Source organism: Chaetodon trifascialis, chromosome 12 (genome assembly GCF_039877785.1).
Source record: "Chaetodon trifascialis isolate fChaTrf1 chromosome 12, fChaTrf1.hap1, whole genome shotgun sequence".
In the NCBI taxonomy this organism is placed as follows: domain Eukaryota; kingdom Metazoa; phylum Chordata; class Actinopteri; order Chaetodontiformes; family Chaetodontidae; genus Chaetodon; species Chaetodon trifascialis.
The window spans coordinates 21,169,866-21,189,546 of NC_092067.1; the positions used below are offsets into that span (position 1 = coordinate 21,169,866).

At 44.4% G+C, this 19,681-nt stretch overlaps 1 protein-coding gene across 3 annotated transcripts in view; it reads left to right on the forward strand.

The window, feature by feature from the left end:
• pard3bb (par-3 family cell polarity regulator beta b) overlaps positions 1–19,681 on the forward strand; it is a 189,134-nt gene that overhangs the window by 89,074 nt on the left and 80,379 nt on the right. For 2 of the 3 annotated variants that reach the window (XM_070976177.1, XM_070976179.1), the window contains exons 15-19: positions 1,081–1,186; positions 1,409–1,545; positions 5,400–5,444; positions 15,358–15,573; positions 18,366–18,588. In XM_070976177.1, coding sequence (XP_070832278.1) covers positions 1,081–1,186; positions 1,409–1,545; positions 5,400–5,444; positions 15,358–15,573; positions 18,366–18,588 — 727 coding nt within the window. The remainder of the gene's footprint in view (positions 1–1,080; positions 1,187–1,408; positions 1,546–5,399; positions 5,445–15,357; positions 15,574–18,365; positions 18,589–19,681) is intronic. The other variant, XM_070976180.1, reaches the window with a different exon arrangement.

A 19,681-nucleotide genomic window follows, 5' to 3' on the forward strand; every position in this document is an offset into this window, starting at 1 on the left:
TTTCATCCTCTTTCTGTCTCCTTTGTTTTTCCTCATCCAACCGCTTGTCTCTCTCTCCATCTCGCCTCATCTTTCTTTTGTCTTTGGTCAGTGAAGTTTTAGTTTAAACCCACTTTTTGGACATGTATAGAGTTTATAATAACAATCCAACAGTGCAGTCTGTGTTTGGTTAAAGTGTCCCTCCACCCGTTATTCCAGCATCAAATAATCACCTCGCGTCGGCTTCAAAGGTGGCTTCATGTCACCTGTTTGGCAGGTCAAAGCGTCAGGATATCTTCAGACTGCCCCTGTCAAGCTCACGAGCAGACGATCGTGTTGGTGCTGGCCAGCTGCTTTTTAATTGGTCAGAATAGCTCTGTCCGTCCACATTCATTGGCTAGCCTGTTGAGTCCGCTTCAGCTACAATTTGTTCATCTGATTTGTAGTTCACTGACACGGTTTCCAGGTTACTTCACTCAGTTGTGCTGTCTGAAAAGTAAAGCTAATACTAAAGTGCCTTAAACCTGCAATCTTTCTAATGGCCTGCAGGGGGCGACTCCACTGGCTGCAAGAAAAAGTTTGATTGTATGTCAGCCTATGAGAAAATGACCCTACTTCTCACTTGATTTATTACCTCAGAGTTTATTCGTCTGTCACTAGTTTCAAGTCTTGTTCAATAGAGCATGATGCTAAAACAGACTGTGCTTTAGGACGTGGCTACCTTGTGATTAACAAATCAGTCAGATCCAATCAGAGTCGAGGCAAGGTGTGTCCTCCCCAGCTCCACCCTCTTGTCCAAATATGGCCATTCTGGCTCCGAGAAAGCAAAGATGGCAACGGCCAAAATGCAGACTTGAGGCCTCAGAATGGCAGCCCACAAACCAATGGACGATGTCCGAGTGTCTACTGTTCTTAACACAGTCTGTGGCTTTGTTTGGTGAAGTAATGACTTTTCACTACTAGTATATACTGTAACCAGAATGAATTTGAGCAAACCACAGCGGCTGCGCTCCAGAAAACATGACCATCTTTCTGATTTGCTGCATCACCACTACTCCCATCCTCAGTGCTGACATTTTTGGGTTGTTTTTTGCTTTCCAGTGACCAATGGGAGTTGTTCTCACATGGACGAGGAAGACGACGGGGAGCTGTGTGGACATGAAGCAGAGTTCAGCAGCTCCACCCAGCACTCATATCTACAGGAAAGGTGGGTGGCGGTGGAAAATGTGTTTGATGAGCCTTCAGTTTGCATGTCGTCTGCACGAGGTTTCGTTAGAAGAAAAATCAACTACATTTAGAAAGATACAGTAACCAAGGATTGTGAAGCAAGTGTGCTAAGAATTCTTTAAGAAATAATAATAGTGCACTTATTGTGTAAATGCTCTACCAAAACATTGTCTGGAGTGACCGTCTAATCAATTTGTTCCAGGGAAAACTCTCACATCTCTAGCCCGGCTAAGCCCCAGTCTCCTGCGCAGAACCAGAACCAGAACCAGCGGCAGTTCCAGCACGTTAAAGCCTCCAAGAGCATGGACCTGGGTACGACTCAGAACCAGCAGCCCACTGGTGGGGAGATTTTCCTCTTTATATGCTCTGCATGGTGGCTGCATGTGTCTTTACCTCACAGAAAACGTAAACATTCCTGCTGATGCATGGCTGCTGCGCCAAAGGCATGCTCCTCAAAGCCACATGCAGGCTGACACCTCTGCACACATGCACCTGCGTACTGTCCACGCACGCACATTCTCACAGCTACACATGCACGTGGGGATTTCAGGATGTCTGCGATGTGTCTGTGCGCGCCTGTGTGCTCTATGTACTTACATGGATGGGAAAATATGTTATCTGATTGGTCGTCCAGATGTGGTTTGGTGTGTTTTTCAGTCATCACACCCTTATTTCTGCGTTTGCATGCGTTGTTGCTGTTTGTATGACAGCACTAATGGGTCACACATTGAAGTCTGAAGTGTGGTAATATTTAAGACATAACTAAACAATGTTACCCATTTGTTGCATTGATATCAGAAGATTTGTTCTGCAGAATAAGACAGGTGTAGATTGCAGGTGACACTGAGGAAGTGTATGTTAGCGCAGAGATTGAGGCAGTGAGAGAACGTGGATTGTCTCTTTACCTTGCAGTGGTTTTCTCTCTAAAACTTCAGCTCCGGAGGCTGGACAACACTCAACAGGAATGACAAGCCGTGACACTCTGATTTATTTTTCTTAATGTCCGACAAAGAAAGCAAGAATGGGTCCCAATTTGTGTTCAGCTTCATTATGGTTTTTATTGATGCCTGAAAACATCAGAAAGGCTTCTGCAGCCACTGTGATCCCACTTTCCACATCAGCCTCGTCACCTGTTGCTCCCTGATTGCTGATATTCTGATGTGAGGGTGCAGTGACATTTCAGTGATTGTTAAAAAGTCAGCTTTAGAGGTATGTGCACGTGTGTGTGTGTGTGTGTGTGTGTGGAGTGGGCTTTGTGCATACATACATCTGTGTAATATGACAGTGGATGGTGCCGCACAACAAAAGCTTATTGTTTCAAATGTCACTTCCCTCAGTCCTCCTCCTCACGCCGTACGTGTGTGCGTGAGAGAGGAAATGACAAAGAAGCTGGAGACTGTTTCAACAGTGCAGACGTTGTACTGAATAACAGTGTGATGGTATGTGCCGTATATCTTGGTGTTAACCTCCTTTGTGTTTTCACACACTTGATCTTCACTCAATTTTCGACACACATTTCATTATGGCTTGAATGGCATGATGTGTTTTCATTGCCAAACTATTGAGGAGCAGTAATAACAGCTTATTCACAAATGTGTTTTTTTTTGTGGTTTCTTTACTGACAGCAGGGAAACAGGATTTAGCTAAGATTAAGATGTTGTGTTATATCCAGAAATATTGTGAAGGGGAGGACCTTACATCTTTGGGGATAAATGTTATCCCTGTAGTCTGCCCTGAAATCCCTCTAGATCCCCCTCTGCTGTTTTTTCTTATTCCCAGCATGCCCTCTGTCTCTGTAAAGTTCAGGGGAAGAGCTTGCTCACATATCACAAGCAAGACAAGAATGCCACAACTAGGAAGGTGTGCACAGTTTCAGACCTGGATAAGGGTGAGGTGTATTGCCAGAGTCATGCTGTATTTGTTTTACATCAGATAAGATAGTTTTTACTAATTCTAACAAAGTAGACAATTCATGAGCTTAAATGAACATTTTAATTAAGCGGCATAGTGTCATGTTCAGAATTTGATTGGCTATTTGAAGTGTCAGTCATCTGCATAATTGGTTGCAATTGGCTGGATCTTCACACGGAAGAAGAGAGGGTGGCCCTTCTATTCAACTGAAACTCTTGTTAGTTAGTCTGGTTGGTAGGCTTCATATCGTAGGTTGTGATTGGTCAAATGAGGTGTTATTTGAAACCTGAGACTTCGCAGAGTAACTGGAGACAAAATGACACCTGTATACATAAGTTTACAGAAGTTGTACTTGATTGGGCAGTGCTGACAGAGACTAGAACAGGCTGCTGCAGCGCTGCTGGAACGAAGACAGGACACATGTGGCTTCAACATCTATAAATGTAGAGTGATCTTATTTTTGATATATAACTACATTTACATGCACAAAATATTCCAGTTTTGACGTGTTTGGACCATGAATGTTGCCGTTTCTGTCGTGCATGCGTCTCTGCTCCAGCCTTGCAAACTGTTGAGGTTCAGGAGAGAGCTGACCGTGAACAGGAAAGAGGCTGTGTGTCACAAGCTGCGGTAAATACCCCACAATACTCCCAAAACCTGAGTAATATCAGCATATCCTGCATGTCTTAATAGGAAAATGCTCCTTTAGGAATGAGGCCTAATTTGGACAATCCAAACAGAACATAATGTTTATCCGTTGACCCAATCAAATTCACAATTTTGTCATGTTCTGAATCATTGTCACAAAAACATGACCGTATTTGTCCTTTGTAATTTATTCCTTCTCAAGCTAAACGAGAAACCTCTTTGTTATTGTTTTCAAACCTTCCAGCACTTAATGTCTGTAAATAGTGTCACCCAACTGCTGATAATAGTGTATAATTACTGCATGTCATAATTTTAATTGGTGTCACAGAAAGTGCTTTGTGCATTGTGAGAAGTGCATTTTCACAGAATGTAATAAGCAGTACAGCTGAGGTACGAGTCCGTGCTGTGCTTCGGCTGTTGTGTTTGTGCAGAGACAGAAAACAATCTCAGCATTTCACTCACGGGTCAGTTACATAATTTCATTTTTATTTAATTTGGCCTGATTTCATTTTCCAACTCCGCCCAATTAAAGATTTAAGAATAATTCAAGATCAGTTCCAAATGATGAACTCCCTCCCAGGTTCCTTCTGTCCTCTCTCAGTGTCTGTCCCGTTCTTCGTCTTTAGGTTTTGTCCTTATTTTTCTTCCGCAGATATGAGCGACGTCAGTACTTTAACTGGGTTTATTGTTCGGCGTATGTGTCTGCATGTTGTGTCTTTGTGAGACTCTTTCTAAGACGCCTCTGTTTGTTTCACACACGTGGCATCTACAGATATGCTGAAGTAGGCACACACACACGCACACGCACACGCACACGGTTATCCACAAACTGCTGGGCTGCTGAAGCAGTCCTGTTGATCCACCGCAGACAGATGCCGTCAGACACACACATGCAGCTAGAATTACGCTGTAGGCTTGGTTTTCATTAGAAAAGTATTTGCTGGGAGAAGCCATGTCACTGCTTGGTTTTTGTGGTGGGTGTGTGTCTGTGTGTGTGTGTGTTTGAGTGCTACCAGTCAGCGTGTTCCTTGTTGGCATTGGCCTGCCTTGTGGCTTTTGAAAGGAGGCAGAAAAAGCAAAAGGAAGACTGTGGGAGAGGTAGAAAGTGAAAGGAGGATTAACAAGGAGCAATGATGGAGAGTGTGGTGATCAAAGGAGGGGAAAAAGGGAGGAGAACCCCACTGGATGATATCAGTGTAACTGAAGACAAAATGAAAACGTTGAGAAGAAAAGTGAGGGTAAAGGGCAGGAGGTGAAAGGGATAGGTTGAGGGGAAGTGGCAACAGGAGAGAAAGGGGAGAAGAGACCGATGGAGAGGAGGGAGGGTGGATGACAAATGAAGTGAGAGAGAGAAGGGAGGAAGGGAAATGACTTCAGTAGCAGCGAAGCTGACTTAACATCACAGGAAAAGCCAGCAGCTGCTCCGCCATCTTGGAAAAGAAGGCAGAATAATCGAGAAAGAGGTGGAGAAGTGCAGTAAGATTTAAACAGGTTTGAAGTGGTAGAGATAAGGGGCACGTGGACAGCTGTTTAACTTTTTCACATTTAGTAAGCCAGGCACAAAAAAACAAATGCAGAAGTCAAGAGAAGGAATCCACAGCCATGTATGCTAACATGTGTGTCCTTTATTTCAGTGGCAGATGAGAGCAACGTCGGATCGCTGGCTGGAAGCACTGCAGGTGAGACAAATACAGACAGGGGACAGAAATACTGTTTCTCTCCTCTCTCTCCAGTCGCATTTACGTACACTTCACTTTTCCTCCTGCATCCTGCCTCGTCTGTCTCCTATACACTTCACCACACTCCTCCCTCTAGAAAAAGCCCCTTGATTTGTTAGAAGTGCTGATGAAAGTAAGATGTGCAGATGGCCTGCAGAGAGAGAAGGGCCGACACTATGGCCACCTCTTAAAGACGCACGGTCGAGCTTGTACTTAGATAAGAGAGAGAATGAGAGAGGACACGCTGATGCTTCACAGCCTCACCTGAGTCGCCTGCGCACACACTTTAAAAGTTGAACGCCGTACTTTTCTTTTTCACTTTGCCTTGAAGGTCTCCCCCATTTCATTTGTAGCTACTCGAATGTCAGAGCACTCTACTTCATGCCTTTATTGTGTGCGCGCGCCCATATTGCTGTCTGCCACTTGATTGTTGTCAATCAGTCCAGCCTTTTTCCACATTCTGCTGCGCCTCCATTTTTACATGGTGGTATCGACTTTTATGTGCTGGGTGCATAATCATTATGAAGGGAGCAAGCAAGGAGATACTAGGGGAATAAAAGACAAGATATGGAAAGAATGCAAGGCAGAGTTTAACATTTATTTTATTAGAGTGAAACCCTAATAAAACGACTTCTTCTAACAGCTGGACAGATGGAGAAAACATCTTTTTTCTGTCTTTAGTTTCAGTTTCTCATGAAGCTTATTGCACCTGTAGTCCAGAAAGCATGGCGCATGAGCCAGACAGTGGTTGGGACAGTGTTTTGGACAAGATGTAAAAAGGAAGACAGAGGTACAGGAAAAGAGGATTACCTCAGAGGGATTGAAATGGTAAACATGAAGAGGTAAGGCTTTGTGGGAAGAAGAAAAAAAAAGAGATGCTGTACAACTGTGGTGTCGTAGACTCTGGCTGCATTTTCACTGGAGGTTTCCAGCACATAGCTTTGGATGGTCAGCAAAGTGAAACCGAACATCTGCTGTTTTTGTCAGCTTTTATTAACTACGACGACATTTACGTGGCCCTGTTCGCTGTCAGGAGACTGTAAAATGGAAAGACCTTGAATTAGGATGAATTGGTTACAGATGTAAAATGGAGTTAGTCTCATTGTCAATTATTTGTTTTCCAGCACATTTTCTGTCGTTGACAGAGCTGAGAGAAAAATAATAAAATCCTGGGAAATGCAGCTGGTAATTTAGGATGCACAGTACGGTATTCTAACAAAGCGATGCACAGTGAACCTGGAGTTTCAGTGGCTAAAGGAGGAATACGAGTCAGATTCGCTGCATTAATGTATTTTGTTCAGTTTGCACACCTTTATTGAGCTGCTCTGTAGGCTTCAGCTTGTTTCTGATGTGCCTGTTTAGAACATGTGCTGCAGAACAAAAATAGTTTATAAGATCTGCCCTGTCCTCTAACTCTGTTTTTATTGACTGAAATCTAAGACAGGGACAGACAAGATGGCAATTTCAGCAAGTTTAGCCCAATCATTGTGTTTACTGCTGCCTTATCTGTTATCACTGAACCTTAATTGAGCTGAATTTTAGCTTGCAGTGATGCATGAAAGTCGTGAAAACAGTTTTTAACATGCAGATCTCACCATAGTTTCCAGCTACTTCTCTTCTCTCCAGTAATATGCCTGTTGAACTTTCGGTAAAGCCTTTAAGGGCCCCTATCTTTTTCCCCCTGTATGATTTCCAGACTTTTTTTTTACTGAAGCCTATTTACACATTCTCTGTACCTGTTGCTTGTCAACGTGTCTCCTGTTTCATAAAGCCACACAGCCCAGAGAGCTGTTAAAGAGAGTGTGCGCCTGGCAAGCCACAGCTTTTTCCAACCCACTTTCCTTCGCTCTAATGTATTTTTTATAACTGAAATGCTTCCAGCAGCCCTGCACCGAGCCGTCAGACAGCTGCATGGACTTGAGGGGGGGGGGGGCATGTGTGTGGGGTGGGGTCCTGGGAAGTGAGGAGTTTAAAGACAATGACTTCTGGGAATGCTGTTTTCACTTCCAGAAGCGGTCTTTCCCTCCACACCTCAAGAAACTGCTGGGCACCACAAGTGCACATGGTGCCACGCACGCACGCACGCACGCACGCACGCACGCACGCACGCACGCACGCACGCACGCACGCACGCACGCACGCACACACAAAACTATTACCATTATGGTAATGTAATGGTAATGGAAAGTCTCCATCATCCTGTGGAAAATATGAACCTTGGAAGATTTCATATTATATTATAATTTTGCAGAATCCGAGATGCAAAGTGACGGAAATTGGAGACCTTATTACAAAAGTGTGTGCATGTGTGTGTGGAATCCTTCCCCAAAAGTAAGCGAGTGTGTGTGTGTTTTTGTGACTAAATGCTTTCCCTGTGTGGAGATGCTGAGCAAATTTTTGAAACTCCCGTCAATAAATACTAAAAAAGAAACCACTTGACATTAACAAATAGCTCGAAAAGTCCTCCGTTCAGCACTCCACTTTCTAAATATCAACACGGACTAAGAAACCATGTAAACACGCTACTTGAGTGTGTGTGTCAGGCGCTGTGGTGTGACGTCTTTGTGGTGACACTGAGAAACAGGAGCTCAGTCATTCTGATAATAAATCAAATCAGCTGTGGAAGAGCGAAGTCCTGAAATACAGTTACAGCGACAGGATGGATGCTTCAGAATAAATCACAATTAGAGATCATTCAGTCACTGTCGTAATGTTCATTACAGCCACACACACACACACACATACACACACACACGAACAGTATCGTGGTGAGAAATGGAAAGAAAAACATTATATCAGCCCGTATGTGCACTGATTCTCTCCTCGAGCCCCTTTAAATAGGACAGTACAGGCAAACTGCTGACGGGACATAACACAAACGGTTGCAGCTGTGTTTCTTTCGCTGTGTTTTCCTTTGGTGATGGGGACAGCCCGGAGCGCTCTGTGTGTGAGTGTGTGTCCCAGAATCAGCGTATGAGAGATGTTTCCTTGTGAAAATAAATGGCGAGCGGCAAATATCCACAGGAATGATGAAAAGGCTGACGAGGGAAAGGGAGAAAGTGACGGCCTGTGTGTGTGTGTGTGTGTGTGTGTGTGTGTGTGTGTGTGTGTGTGTGTGTGTGTGTGTGTGTGTGTGTGTGTGTGTGTGTGTGTGTGTGTGTGTGTGTGCGTGCACGCACGTTGCACAAACGTCCTCATGCACCTCTTAAAAAGGGCTCTTAAATGTGTGTGAAGGTGTTTAATAGGCGTCCTAACACAGGTCCTTTCTAAAGAAGTGACGACTGGTAAAACGGTCTCATTGTGTGGAATTACTACCATCTGTCTATACTTGTGAGGACACGCTCGCAAACACGAAGAGCTCCTCACCCGTTAACTTGTATTTTGACGTTAGCAGCTGCAGCATTTGTTTGCTTTCGTTGGTTTTTAATATCTCTGTGTCGCCTTGTTTTGGTTCCTCCACCCACCGCCGGCTCTCGGTCACTCTCTCCTCTCCCGCTCTGTCTCTCCCTCACTCTCCTCCGTGCCAACGCCATTCAGGCTTAGAGGCTGACAAACAGTCAGAGGAGCTTAGAACGAACATCTCTCTGGAAGTGTGTGTGTGTGTGTGTGTGTGTGTGTGTGTGTGTGTGTGTGTGTGTGTGTGTGTGTGTGTGTGTGTGTGTGTGTGTGTGTGTGTGTGTGTGTCAGGGGTATATTGTGTTGCTGGGGGAGACTGGTGCAGTCCATTGTCTGAATCTCTCCCCAGTGGAACTTTGACTTTGACTACGACAGTCACACACTGACGAGACTCTGCCAAAACTGTGTCTTTAGAGAGCCACATCTCCCCGTATCCCTCCCTGTGATTGTCTCTTCATTCCTCTCATCTCTCCCCCCCCCTCTCTCTCTCTCTTTTGTTCTTTTTTTTTCTTTGTTTCCTGGTATCTCTGGCTCTTTCAGACTTTGCTGTGGATTTAACCTGAGAGCCACCTTGTTAGACTGATGTGGATTGATGGATTAATTTGTCACAGGGAGAGTAGTACATCCTTGTGTGTGTGTGTGTGTGTGTGTGTGTGTGTGTGTGTGTGTGTGTGTGAGAAACTAATTCAAACAGCTGAAATAAGCAACTGCTGCTTCTCCACTCGTTTTTCTCATCACGCTTCAAGTGTGCGGTTGTGTGCGTGCTTGATCTTGAATACCTTTTTTTTCTTTTCTATTACAAGGTATCTGCCTCTGTCTGATGTGTTTAGCACACGCTGTTTAGACTCACTGTATTTGTTGTGTGTACTCTTGGCTGCCTTTCTGTATATTGAATGCCCTTTGACCCCTCTCCATCTCCCGCAGTAAGCCAATAAAGGTGAGCAGTAATCAGGAGATGGTCAGCGCTGTCGCTTCTTGCTGGTACAGCCATTCATCTCTATCAGGCTGCACACACTGATCACCGACATGGACTGCACTGTATATTGTATGATGCTTGAGAGAGAGAGAGGGAAGCCATTTGTTTCTGTCCTGGACTAATCACTTACATTCCCTATGATGGATTCATTTTGGAGGAGTTTGTGGAAGAGTGTGTGTGTGTCTGCTTTTTTGTGGACAGTAAAGATTCTGTCTGCTGTAACTCTAGTCAGCATCTCCAGTTACAGGAAGCTACCACTGGGACTACTTAGAAATTGATTTGAGTAATTTCCAGGTCCGAATGAATATGGGAAAAACAAAGGAGAGCACGAGAGAGAGGGAGTGCCACCTCAAATAACCAAATATTAAGCTTTTGTTAAGGTGCGTATGGAAGCCATACCTTCATGGCTGCGTTCATCTTGTTTTCTGCACACAGTGAATAACTGAGGCTGCACATCCACTCATTTTCAGTTCTTAACAAAACAAACAAAAAAAAATCATCCAGCTTTCTGCATAGAAGTGCGGACTGAACGGTAAGAAGGAAGGACAAGTTTTCTGAGGACCGGCTCGACAATCCCAAGCTCTAAAAACTCACACATGAGCATCTCAATGCAGAACTGTCAGGACATTGAGAGGACACGTCAGCTGCAGGTGGGAATCAGGCCTGCTGCCTTGTTACGGGATGATTTCTGGCCTGCAGACATATTTGCGTTTTTATATCTTTTAAGGTTGTTGCTGTTCAGTGCAGCAGCTCGGAAGGAAACCAGTAAACAGTGACATGAGGCTGAGGATGATGTCACATGTTGTTATGGTTTATGATGCCCGTTCAATTATTATGGAGCCCTGTGGGATAACAAAACCGCATTTCATCTGCTGGGAGATTGAATTGTAGAACACACATGTATGTATTATATGTAAGACACTTCCAAAGATCTCACAGCAGAAACACAAAGCAGCGCTCACACACTCACTGATGCTTTCAGTGCAGGTTTACACACCGTGTCCTGCTGTAGTGAAATGTTTCCACTTTGATGAAGCATTTTTCTTTAACTCTGTGCTGGAACACGAGGAAACTTCCAGCGACGGGACAGCGAGAGAAGTCGAATTCGAGCGGCGTCTGAGTGTGTATAATGTCGAGATGGACAGCAGAAATTGAGTTGCCTCTCCTTACGAGAGCTTCTGAAGCGTGATTGGGTGCAGGAGAAGTTGTCGCTGTTGCTGAGTCCTGCTGGCTTTGTTGCTGCAGCGTGCTGCTAAGCCGCTCCTTGGTGTAATTTTGACTTTGAAAGTAGCCCATTGCCTTCCTGCCAACAAAATAGCCTTGGGATAGCTTGGCGTTCTCTTTCTTTGTGTTTTGTTTTTAATTTTTTATTTCTTTTTTCCTCCTCCTCCTCCTCCTTCTCCTCCTCCTCTCTCTCTGTCACTCCCATCCTCTCTCTTTCATTCCCAGGCTCTGTCTCTTTGTTTCTCTCTCTATAGCATCCTCTCACAGTGTCTGTTTTCTCTGCCAACCCCCCACTCTCGTATCCTCTCCCTCAAACCACTTTGTTGCTCTTGTCTTGCTTGTCGTCCTCTCTCTGTCTTTCTCTCTCTGTCCCTCTCTCGCTCTCTCTCTCTCTCTCTCTCTCTCTCTCTCTCTCTCTCTCTCTCTCTCTTTAAAAGCAGCTTAATTCTATCATCTTACAGTTGGACAGCAGTAATTACATTTATGACACAAATCCTGCTACTCACAGCAAATACTGTGTGTGTGTGTGTGTGTGTGTGTGTGTGTGTGTGTGTGTGTGTGTGTGTGTGTGTGTGTGTGTGTGTGTGTGTGAGAGAGTGTGTGAGTGAGTGAGAGAGTGTGTGCGAGTGCATGCATGTTCATCACTGTGTTTGTGTGCTTGTAGTTGTATATCTGTATTTGTGTGTGTGTGTGTGTGTGCGTGCATGCGTGCGTGCGTGTGTGTGTGTGTATGTGTGTGTCTGAGTGAGAGAGTGTGCGTGCGCGTGCATGCATGTTCATCACTGTGTTTGTGTGCTTGTAGTTGTATCTGTATTTGTATTTGTGTGTGCGTGTGTGTGTGTGTGTGTGTGTGTGTGCGTGTGTGTGTGTGTGTGTGTGTGTGTGTGTGTGTGTGTGTGTGTGTGTGTGTGTATGTGTGTGTGTATATACTGTTCATTCCCGGATAACCCAGCCTAGCACCACTAAGCTATTTATAATACTGTTTATTTCGTCGTACTACCGAGCCCTGTGCAAACACAAGTTTGGGCTCAGAGGTCACTGTCTGCACACATACCATGTGTGTGTACCATCTGTGTTAGACCTCTCAAAATGACTGCAGTTACCCACAAACTTTGCAGATCCCCAATGGAAAATGAACCTTGACCCTGCCTCCAGTCTCTGCCTTTTAATGAAGATCATCACATGCAGATCTCATGTGGAATGTATTCATCTATAGAGAGGAAGCTGCGTCAAAATGGCCGGCGTGATTCGTGCGTACGAATCTAGACACGTCCTTTGAGCCTAAGTGTGCCGGATTATGAATTCAATGTAAGTGAGATGAAACCGTCAGATGCTGGTTTAACTTTGAGGGCGCCTGTGTTTTCAGAATGTTGTTGGCAACTGCAAACATGTTGGCTTTCAGGACGCTGATTAGAGAGTGAATAAAAGGAATAATACATCAAAATCCTGGACAATTCATGTTGAGTTTATTCATGCCTTTGGAGCCATTGGTTCAAATGTTACTGGCAGCTTTAATCCACAGTCCTTAGAGTTTTCAAACAGTGACTTATCTATTGAAGTGAGCACATGTAACCTTTCTTAAGAATACACACCACTCTCAACGCTTGGATAGATTTATTTTTGCATAGGCTGTTTTATATATTTATATATATATATATATATATATATATATATATATATATATATATATGTATTTTTTCTCTAGGACTGAAGACTCCGCTGTGCTCTTTGACCAATGATCTGATAAAGTTTTTAGTTTTAAGTTTATAGTTTGCTTCAGGCTGCTGGCCAAGGGTGCACAGTCTGGGACATGATAAAGCTGGTTATCATTGGTCACAGCACATGCAGGTGCTTCTTTGATTAACATGCTGTGACATATATGAATGCTGAACAGACCCTGCTGACCTTGATTTTTTGATCACGGTAGCTTGAAGAAAAGACCTGAGTGACTCATTGTAAAGGAGAAGGTACATTTGGAAGTTCAGTGGTGCAGAAAAGGAAGAGAAAAGGCGATGAGGTCAGTCATGTACTGATGTGTCGTAACCGAGCTCTGGAGGCTTGACTTGTGTGCAGTGTGATTTTCATTAATAAAAGTGTCTATTTCCCTTTTGGCCCATAGAAACCTTGTCAATCTTTTTCCATCTTTATCTCCACCAGACCTAAGATAATCCAGCCGTATTTTTTGAGCATATTTCTAATCATATGTCTGAACACCTCTCGTGGTTGCAGTGATTCTCAATTTTTGAAAACTCTGCTTTACTGACTGCTCTGTTTTGTACCAACATTGACTGCTGACTCCTCGTCGGGGCCACAAAAGATCAACAACCTCTTCAGTTTTGAATCTTGATTCGTCCATGGCGGTCACGGAAGTGTTGGCGGATTCTTCCGGTGGTGTTTTCACTTTGAAGCTAACATTTTACATTGCTGGTGTTTTGGATCTTGCGTATTGTCTTTTCCGTTGTTCCACTGCTCATTCATGCACACTGGACACTCTGCTCTCCACCCACACTCCCATAGACGCACCTGGCTGGGATCTGCACTCCTGCATTTTGGGTTTTACAGGAGGATGAGAGGCACTTGTGCAAATGTTCGAGCATCACTGTCATTCTTTCTAAATGTCTTGTACAATTTCAAAGTTTGGAAACTTCATCCCTGCCATTGTGTGGAATGGATGTAGACTCGACTGATGCATGCATAGTGGGTGGGTGGGATATGGATTGTTGTGACAGCAGCTTGTGCTACTTACAAGCACACTTACGTTAATCTTCTGTGTGTCTGTTAAAGTGTATCCATAAAAAGCTAGAGAATCAGACTCAGGCTTGCTTCAGTATAGATTAATCACAAAACACTTGTTTAACGTTTACTGCCTCAGGGTGCATCTCAGCGTCACGTGGACCGTGTTCATGGATGGGAGTGTCACAAGTTATGGCCCTGTCCATCTTCCGCTCTGAGCAGCTGGCTTACATTATGCATGTGCATACATTCAGTGTGTGTTATTACTCTTTGTGTGTGTTTGGTTAATGGTTGTTTAAATAGATGTGGAAGTCACATCAGCCCTCTCATCTCCTGCTTTTAGAAAAAAAAACCAACACACACACACTCACAAAGAGCAGTCGTGTGTATAGGGAATCATTAGCTAAAGTGATGCAGGTTTAGCTATCATGAATCACAGTGGCATCATATCGACAGGCCAGAGCCAGCAAGGAATCCAAAATGTGTGTGCGTGTGTGTATGTGTGTGTAAGGATTACCAGTATTTTGAGCTGGCAGCGAGCCCAGCCTTCCTCCCTTCCTCCCCATTTTTCTCTGTCTTCCTCTCTGCCACCGTGGTGTTCCCCGGAGGAAACTTAATTTGCTCTCTCCCTGTCGTCGTTCCTCCTGTCCCTTCTCTCCGCGTCTCGCCCGCCGTCGTCTTGGGTGGTGGTCGGTGGCGAACCAAATTGGAAGCACACATCACCTTCTCTGCCTCTTTTGTTTTACAAGCAGCAATCCTCACAAGTGGTGGGAACATCACAGCGGGCTTGAGGCTGAACTCGGTCCAGCTTCAGCAGTCAGCCTGTCATTCGCCTCGGCTGGGTTCCTGCAGCGTACAGTAACAGTGGCTGGACAGTGTGCTTAAAGGAGAGCATGCAAAGTTCAGCACGCCTCGCCTTTTGTTTCCGCGAGGCTTCTTTACCTCGCTCTCCCTCGAACACCTCCACCATTCCTCTGTCTTCTCATCCGTCGCTCTCCTCTTCATCATCCTTTCTGCTGGATCCCTCCCTCCCTCAGTAATATCTCTCACGGTATACTTGCGATGATGGATGGAGAACCAGCAACAGTGAAGCAGACCTCGCATCCATCACAAACTCAACGACGGCATAGTTAACTGCATCACTGTTTTTTTCTTTTTTTCCTGTCTCTGCTCTCCAGAGATCAGCCGTGTCGCAGTCTTTCTGGCTTTTAGCCAGTGTTTCTCAGAGGCTTTTTAAACCAATCACAGCAAGGCGCAGCAGAGTAAACCTGTCTGACAGCCTGGTCAGACCTGGGCAAAATGGTCTTCTGATTGTAGCTGTATTTATCACAGTAGAATTGTAATAAAACTGTATTCAAAATGAATACATTGCTCCATTAAGTATTAATAACAAATATAAATTCTGGTTGCCACCTCTCAACAAATGTGCCATAATCATACCGTGCCAAGTCACCGGTGGTCCACCAAAACAAGCAGGTGGACTGAAACATATTGTATGTGTTACCCTGATCTGTCTGCTATTCTGTCTCCCTCTGCCCTCCCCAGCTCCATTGCCTCCTGTGGAACTCGGGCCCACCCTCGGCTTGAAGAAGTCCAGTTCGTTGGAGAGTCTCCAGACGGCCATGTCAGAGGTTAACAGGAAAAACGAATTCCTCCCATTCCACCGTCCTCGCCAAAACATGGTCAGGGGACGAGGCTGCAACGAGAGCTTCAGAGCAGCTATTGATAAATCCTATGATGGGCCACCTGAAGATGATGATGGTAAGGGATGACGAAGCAAAGCAGCAGCATTGTCCTACAATCTGTGACTCAATTGCGATCCGGACTTTAGCTTTAAATACTCATTCAGGAGCTAAATGGTAGCTGGTTACTTTGGTTCACCAGAAGCTACGTTTCAATTCCCAGCTGTGTTATTAGCAGCAAACTCTTATCAGTCACCACCAGAGTAATGAGTCGGGCTGTTTCAGATCACTGCAGTCACACAGGATAGGACTAATAGGGCATGTCAACAGCACACACACGCCGTGGCCGCATCTGTCACCATCTTTCTAAACGCTCAACACTTTGAGAGCTGCTGTTAATTGACAGAGAACAGTCCTCTGACGCGCACTCGACATCTCTTTCCTTCTGTGCGCCTCTGCATTCGTACACTTTTTCTCAGGCTTAAATCACAGTTTCACTTGAGCGGCGAATGTAAATTCTTATCAACTGCAATCTGTCGGTTTTTGAGTGGTAGATCAGCAGGAAGGCGCACATTGCTAACGTTTTGACAGTGTGAGTGCACAGCGAACATTGAGTCAGGGTTCTTGTGTAGCTGCTGCATTGTGAGATGAATCCGGCTAATTCCACAGCGCTTCACAGTTTCCAGTGAATTTAGTTGTAAAGAGGACTATTCAGCAGAGGCTTTGAGTCACTGCCTTTGATGTCTCACGTCAGCTGGGATGGATTATTGTGCGGAATAGTTGTTTGTCGTCCTCTGTCTTTTTTTCGCATGCTGCGCTGCCGTCGCCCGTGTGTTACCTCACTTATGTTTCCTGTTTTTCTTTGATTCATACTTCTTGTGTCTCCTTCTTCACACACCATCCTGACAAGTGGTGGGAATCAGATCAGATGTTAGCAAAACAAATCCATACTATGCTGGTTTGCGGTGAGTTCTGTGCCACGACATTGTAAAGAAAACAGAAGCCAAGTACAAAATAGAAAATGTTCTTTTAACTTTTGTTTTTAGCATCTGCTCGTGTTTAGCGTAGCAGAAGAAATACCGTGGCGAGTGGCTGAATATGTTAAAAAGTTTTTGGTAAAAATGACTCCTGACATGTTGTTGCAACCAACCAAACCGACCTTGATTGACCAAGTTTTCCATGTGTGTCAGAATGGACCAGTGGTCTGCACATATTCTTGTTAAACACGTTTGGTTTTCCTGCCTTCGCCGTTTGTTTTTGAAAACAAAGTTCTTTTTTGCACTGACTGACTGGTTTAGTTTACGCACACACATTTGTATATCTGTCCTTGGAAGGACCCTCATTGACATAATGCATTCCCTGGCCCCTGACTTAAACCTTAACCATCACCCGACCCTTAAAAACCGAGTCTGAGCCCTCAAACAGCCCTTTGAACGTCCATCTGTACGTGAGGACCGGCCGAAATGTCCTCACTTTCCAAAAATGTCCTCACCCCCGAGGTCTAAAGCTCAAACTGGTTCTCACAAAGCTAGCTGTGCAAGTACGTATGCACAGACTCACACACACACACTCTCAAACACACAGTACATACAGTCGAGGACTGTAACTGCCAAAATAATAAAAAAATAAAAAGTTTCATACAGATGCTGCGGTCATTTTCAATTTTTAAATCCTTATGGGATGAATAACCAGGTTCCTCACACACACACACACACACACACACACACACACACACACACACACACACACACACACACACAGAGAGAATCGCGATTCCATTCTGCTGCTAGACAGTCTTTGTAATTAAGGCTGAAGTGAATATCCACACGAAGTTAAATCTCAATTGAATGAACTAATTTGGTTTGGTTATCTTATAAAATCTGACAAGTATTCTGAGTGTGTGTGTGTGTTCACGTGTGCGCGCGTGTTCACGTGTGCATGAGATAATTGTAATTCAAGGCCAAGCCTCCAGTCTGTCGAAGAAGTGAGATGAGGAGCAGACGAGGTTTGGTGTCATGTGCCTGTGTGTATGCGGCTCTTCATTTATGGGGATGTGTGTCGTTGTTTGTGTTTGTGTGATAACCTCATATGTGAGCTTCACTGTGCTGCATTAAGCTGCGGGATTTTGCAAATGCTACTTGATTTTTACTGTTTTCATGAGTCATTCTGGCAAAGCGCGTTAGCTAAATGCCGACGCTCTACGGTTATACAGTATGTGCACTGGACTGTGCTCTGCAACTGACTCTGCGACTCCATGTTAGCTTGAAATTCAAGACACTGAAGACTCAGCATTATGCAAACACTAAATGATGATGAATTATCTGATGTCCTGTTTGCGTCAAACCGGCAAAGAAGGGATTTGCTTTGGACAAGTGTCTGCTGAACGAATGAATAGACTCATTGATCAGGCCTGTGGTTGGCTGGGTCGTGGTTGGTGTGGTAAATGCTCCTGTCATTAGTCATGACTGTCATTTGATGGTCTGTGACAAAATTGCTTCTTACCTTCGAACACCTGGCGATGCTAAGACATGAACTTGGAAGTACTTATGTCACGTGTTGGTTGAGTCATCCCTGCAGGCCAATAAGTCTAATAGATAAAAGTGGGATTAGTCAATTTTACCTTTAAGTTGCTTTAATTAGGATTTCAGTGATAAATCTTTATCATGTGGCTTTATCACTTCCATAAAGCATCTCATTGGTAATCCTATCTTAAAGAGTTTTTTTACTTCAGTTTAAATCTCACAGACTTATGGAAGTGGAAACAGCCCAATGCGATTATTTTCCTTTAAAACTTTTTCTACTCTGTTCTCCCTTTTCCACACGCCAGCTCTAATTCCCACCTTTCTCCTTTTCTTCTCGCGTTCCCTATAGATGATGGTTCGGAGCCGAGTTCGGGCCGGGACACCCCTGCAAGTAGCTCATCCCGCCAGGGAGGGGGGGATCGGATAGAGGAGAAAGGCAAAAAGGAGAAGAAAAAGAAGGCGAAAACAAAGAAGAAGGAAAAGAACAAGGGGAAAGGAAAAGAGAAGAAGAAAGCAGAGGAGCCCGAGGAGTCGGAGAAGAAGAGCAAGAAAATAGGCTTTGGCCTGCTGAGGTTAGTAACTGTGTGTGTGTGTGTGTGTGTGTGTGTGTGTGTGTGTGTGTGTGTGTGTGTGTGTGTGTGTGTGTGTGTGAGTGAGAGAGAGAGAGAGAGAGAGATAGAGGAGGAAGTTTTTGTTTTTTAATCTGGGTCGGCCTGGGTTAGCTGCGGCTCAGGAATTAGAGCGGGTCGTCCGCTAATCAGAAGGTCGGTGGTTGCAGATGGCATGTCGGAGTGTCCTTGGGCAAGTTACTGAACCCGACATTGTTCCCAGTTTCTGCGCCATTAGTGTGCGAGTGTGTGCGTGAATGGGTGAACATGCGTAGAATCATCGTGGGACGCTTTGGATGGAAAGCTCTCTCTATTTATCATTTAAGCCTGCATTTGTTGTGGTCATACGCCTGTTTGTATTCATGTGTGTCCTGTTAGCATGAGGTCACTGCAACAACCAGCATTTTATTTCATTTCATTTATTATTTTTTTGATTTAATGTCATAAAATCAGATTAATGGAGCTCGTAAACCACGAATACATATAAATCTTTTCTATCAGTAGGGCCACATGATTTAGCACAATGCGCACCTCATGCATTCACACCATATCAGATAAACATGAACACTGGGGTCTTTTTTCTACTCATGGAGCACTATCACATGCTCACAGGCACACAAAGACCAGTCTAAGAGCGCTGCCCCAATTTCCTTAAGAGCTGTGGAAAATTATCTTCTGGAACTATTTCGTGTGATTAACTTAAGTGTGAACGGGGCCCAGGTAGACACGCAGCATGAATGAAGTGTTTCAGTGATGATACTGTCTCCCCTAATTCCTACCTGCGATCAGGTTTTTTCACCACGCTCGCGTCTGGGACGGGATTTCACATGACCATTTTACAGATACAGATCCCAAGAAAAACACTTGCTTGCAATTTGATCTGCGAAATACACCCTCAGCCTTTCAAAAATACTCTCGCAAAAGCAATCTGTGTGAACCAGGACATAGAAAAACACTTCCAGATTTCAAAGTCAGATTTTATCGCAGTGATTCAATCTCAGAATTGCATGTTATTTAAAGTGGAATATGAGGCAATTAGACTAATATATACTAATTT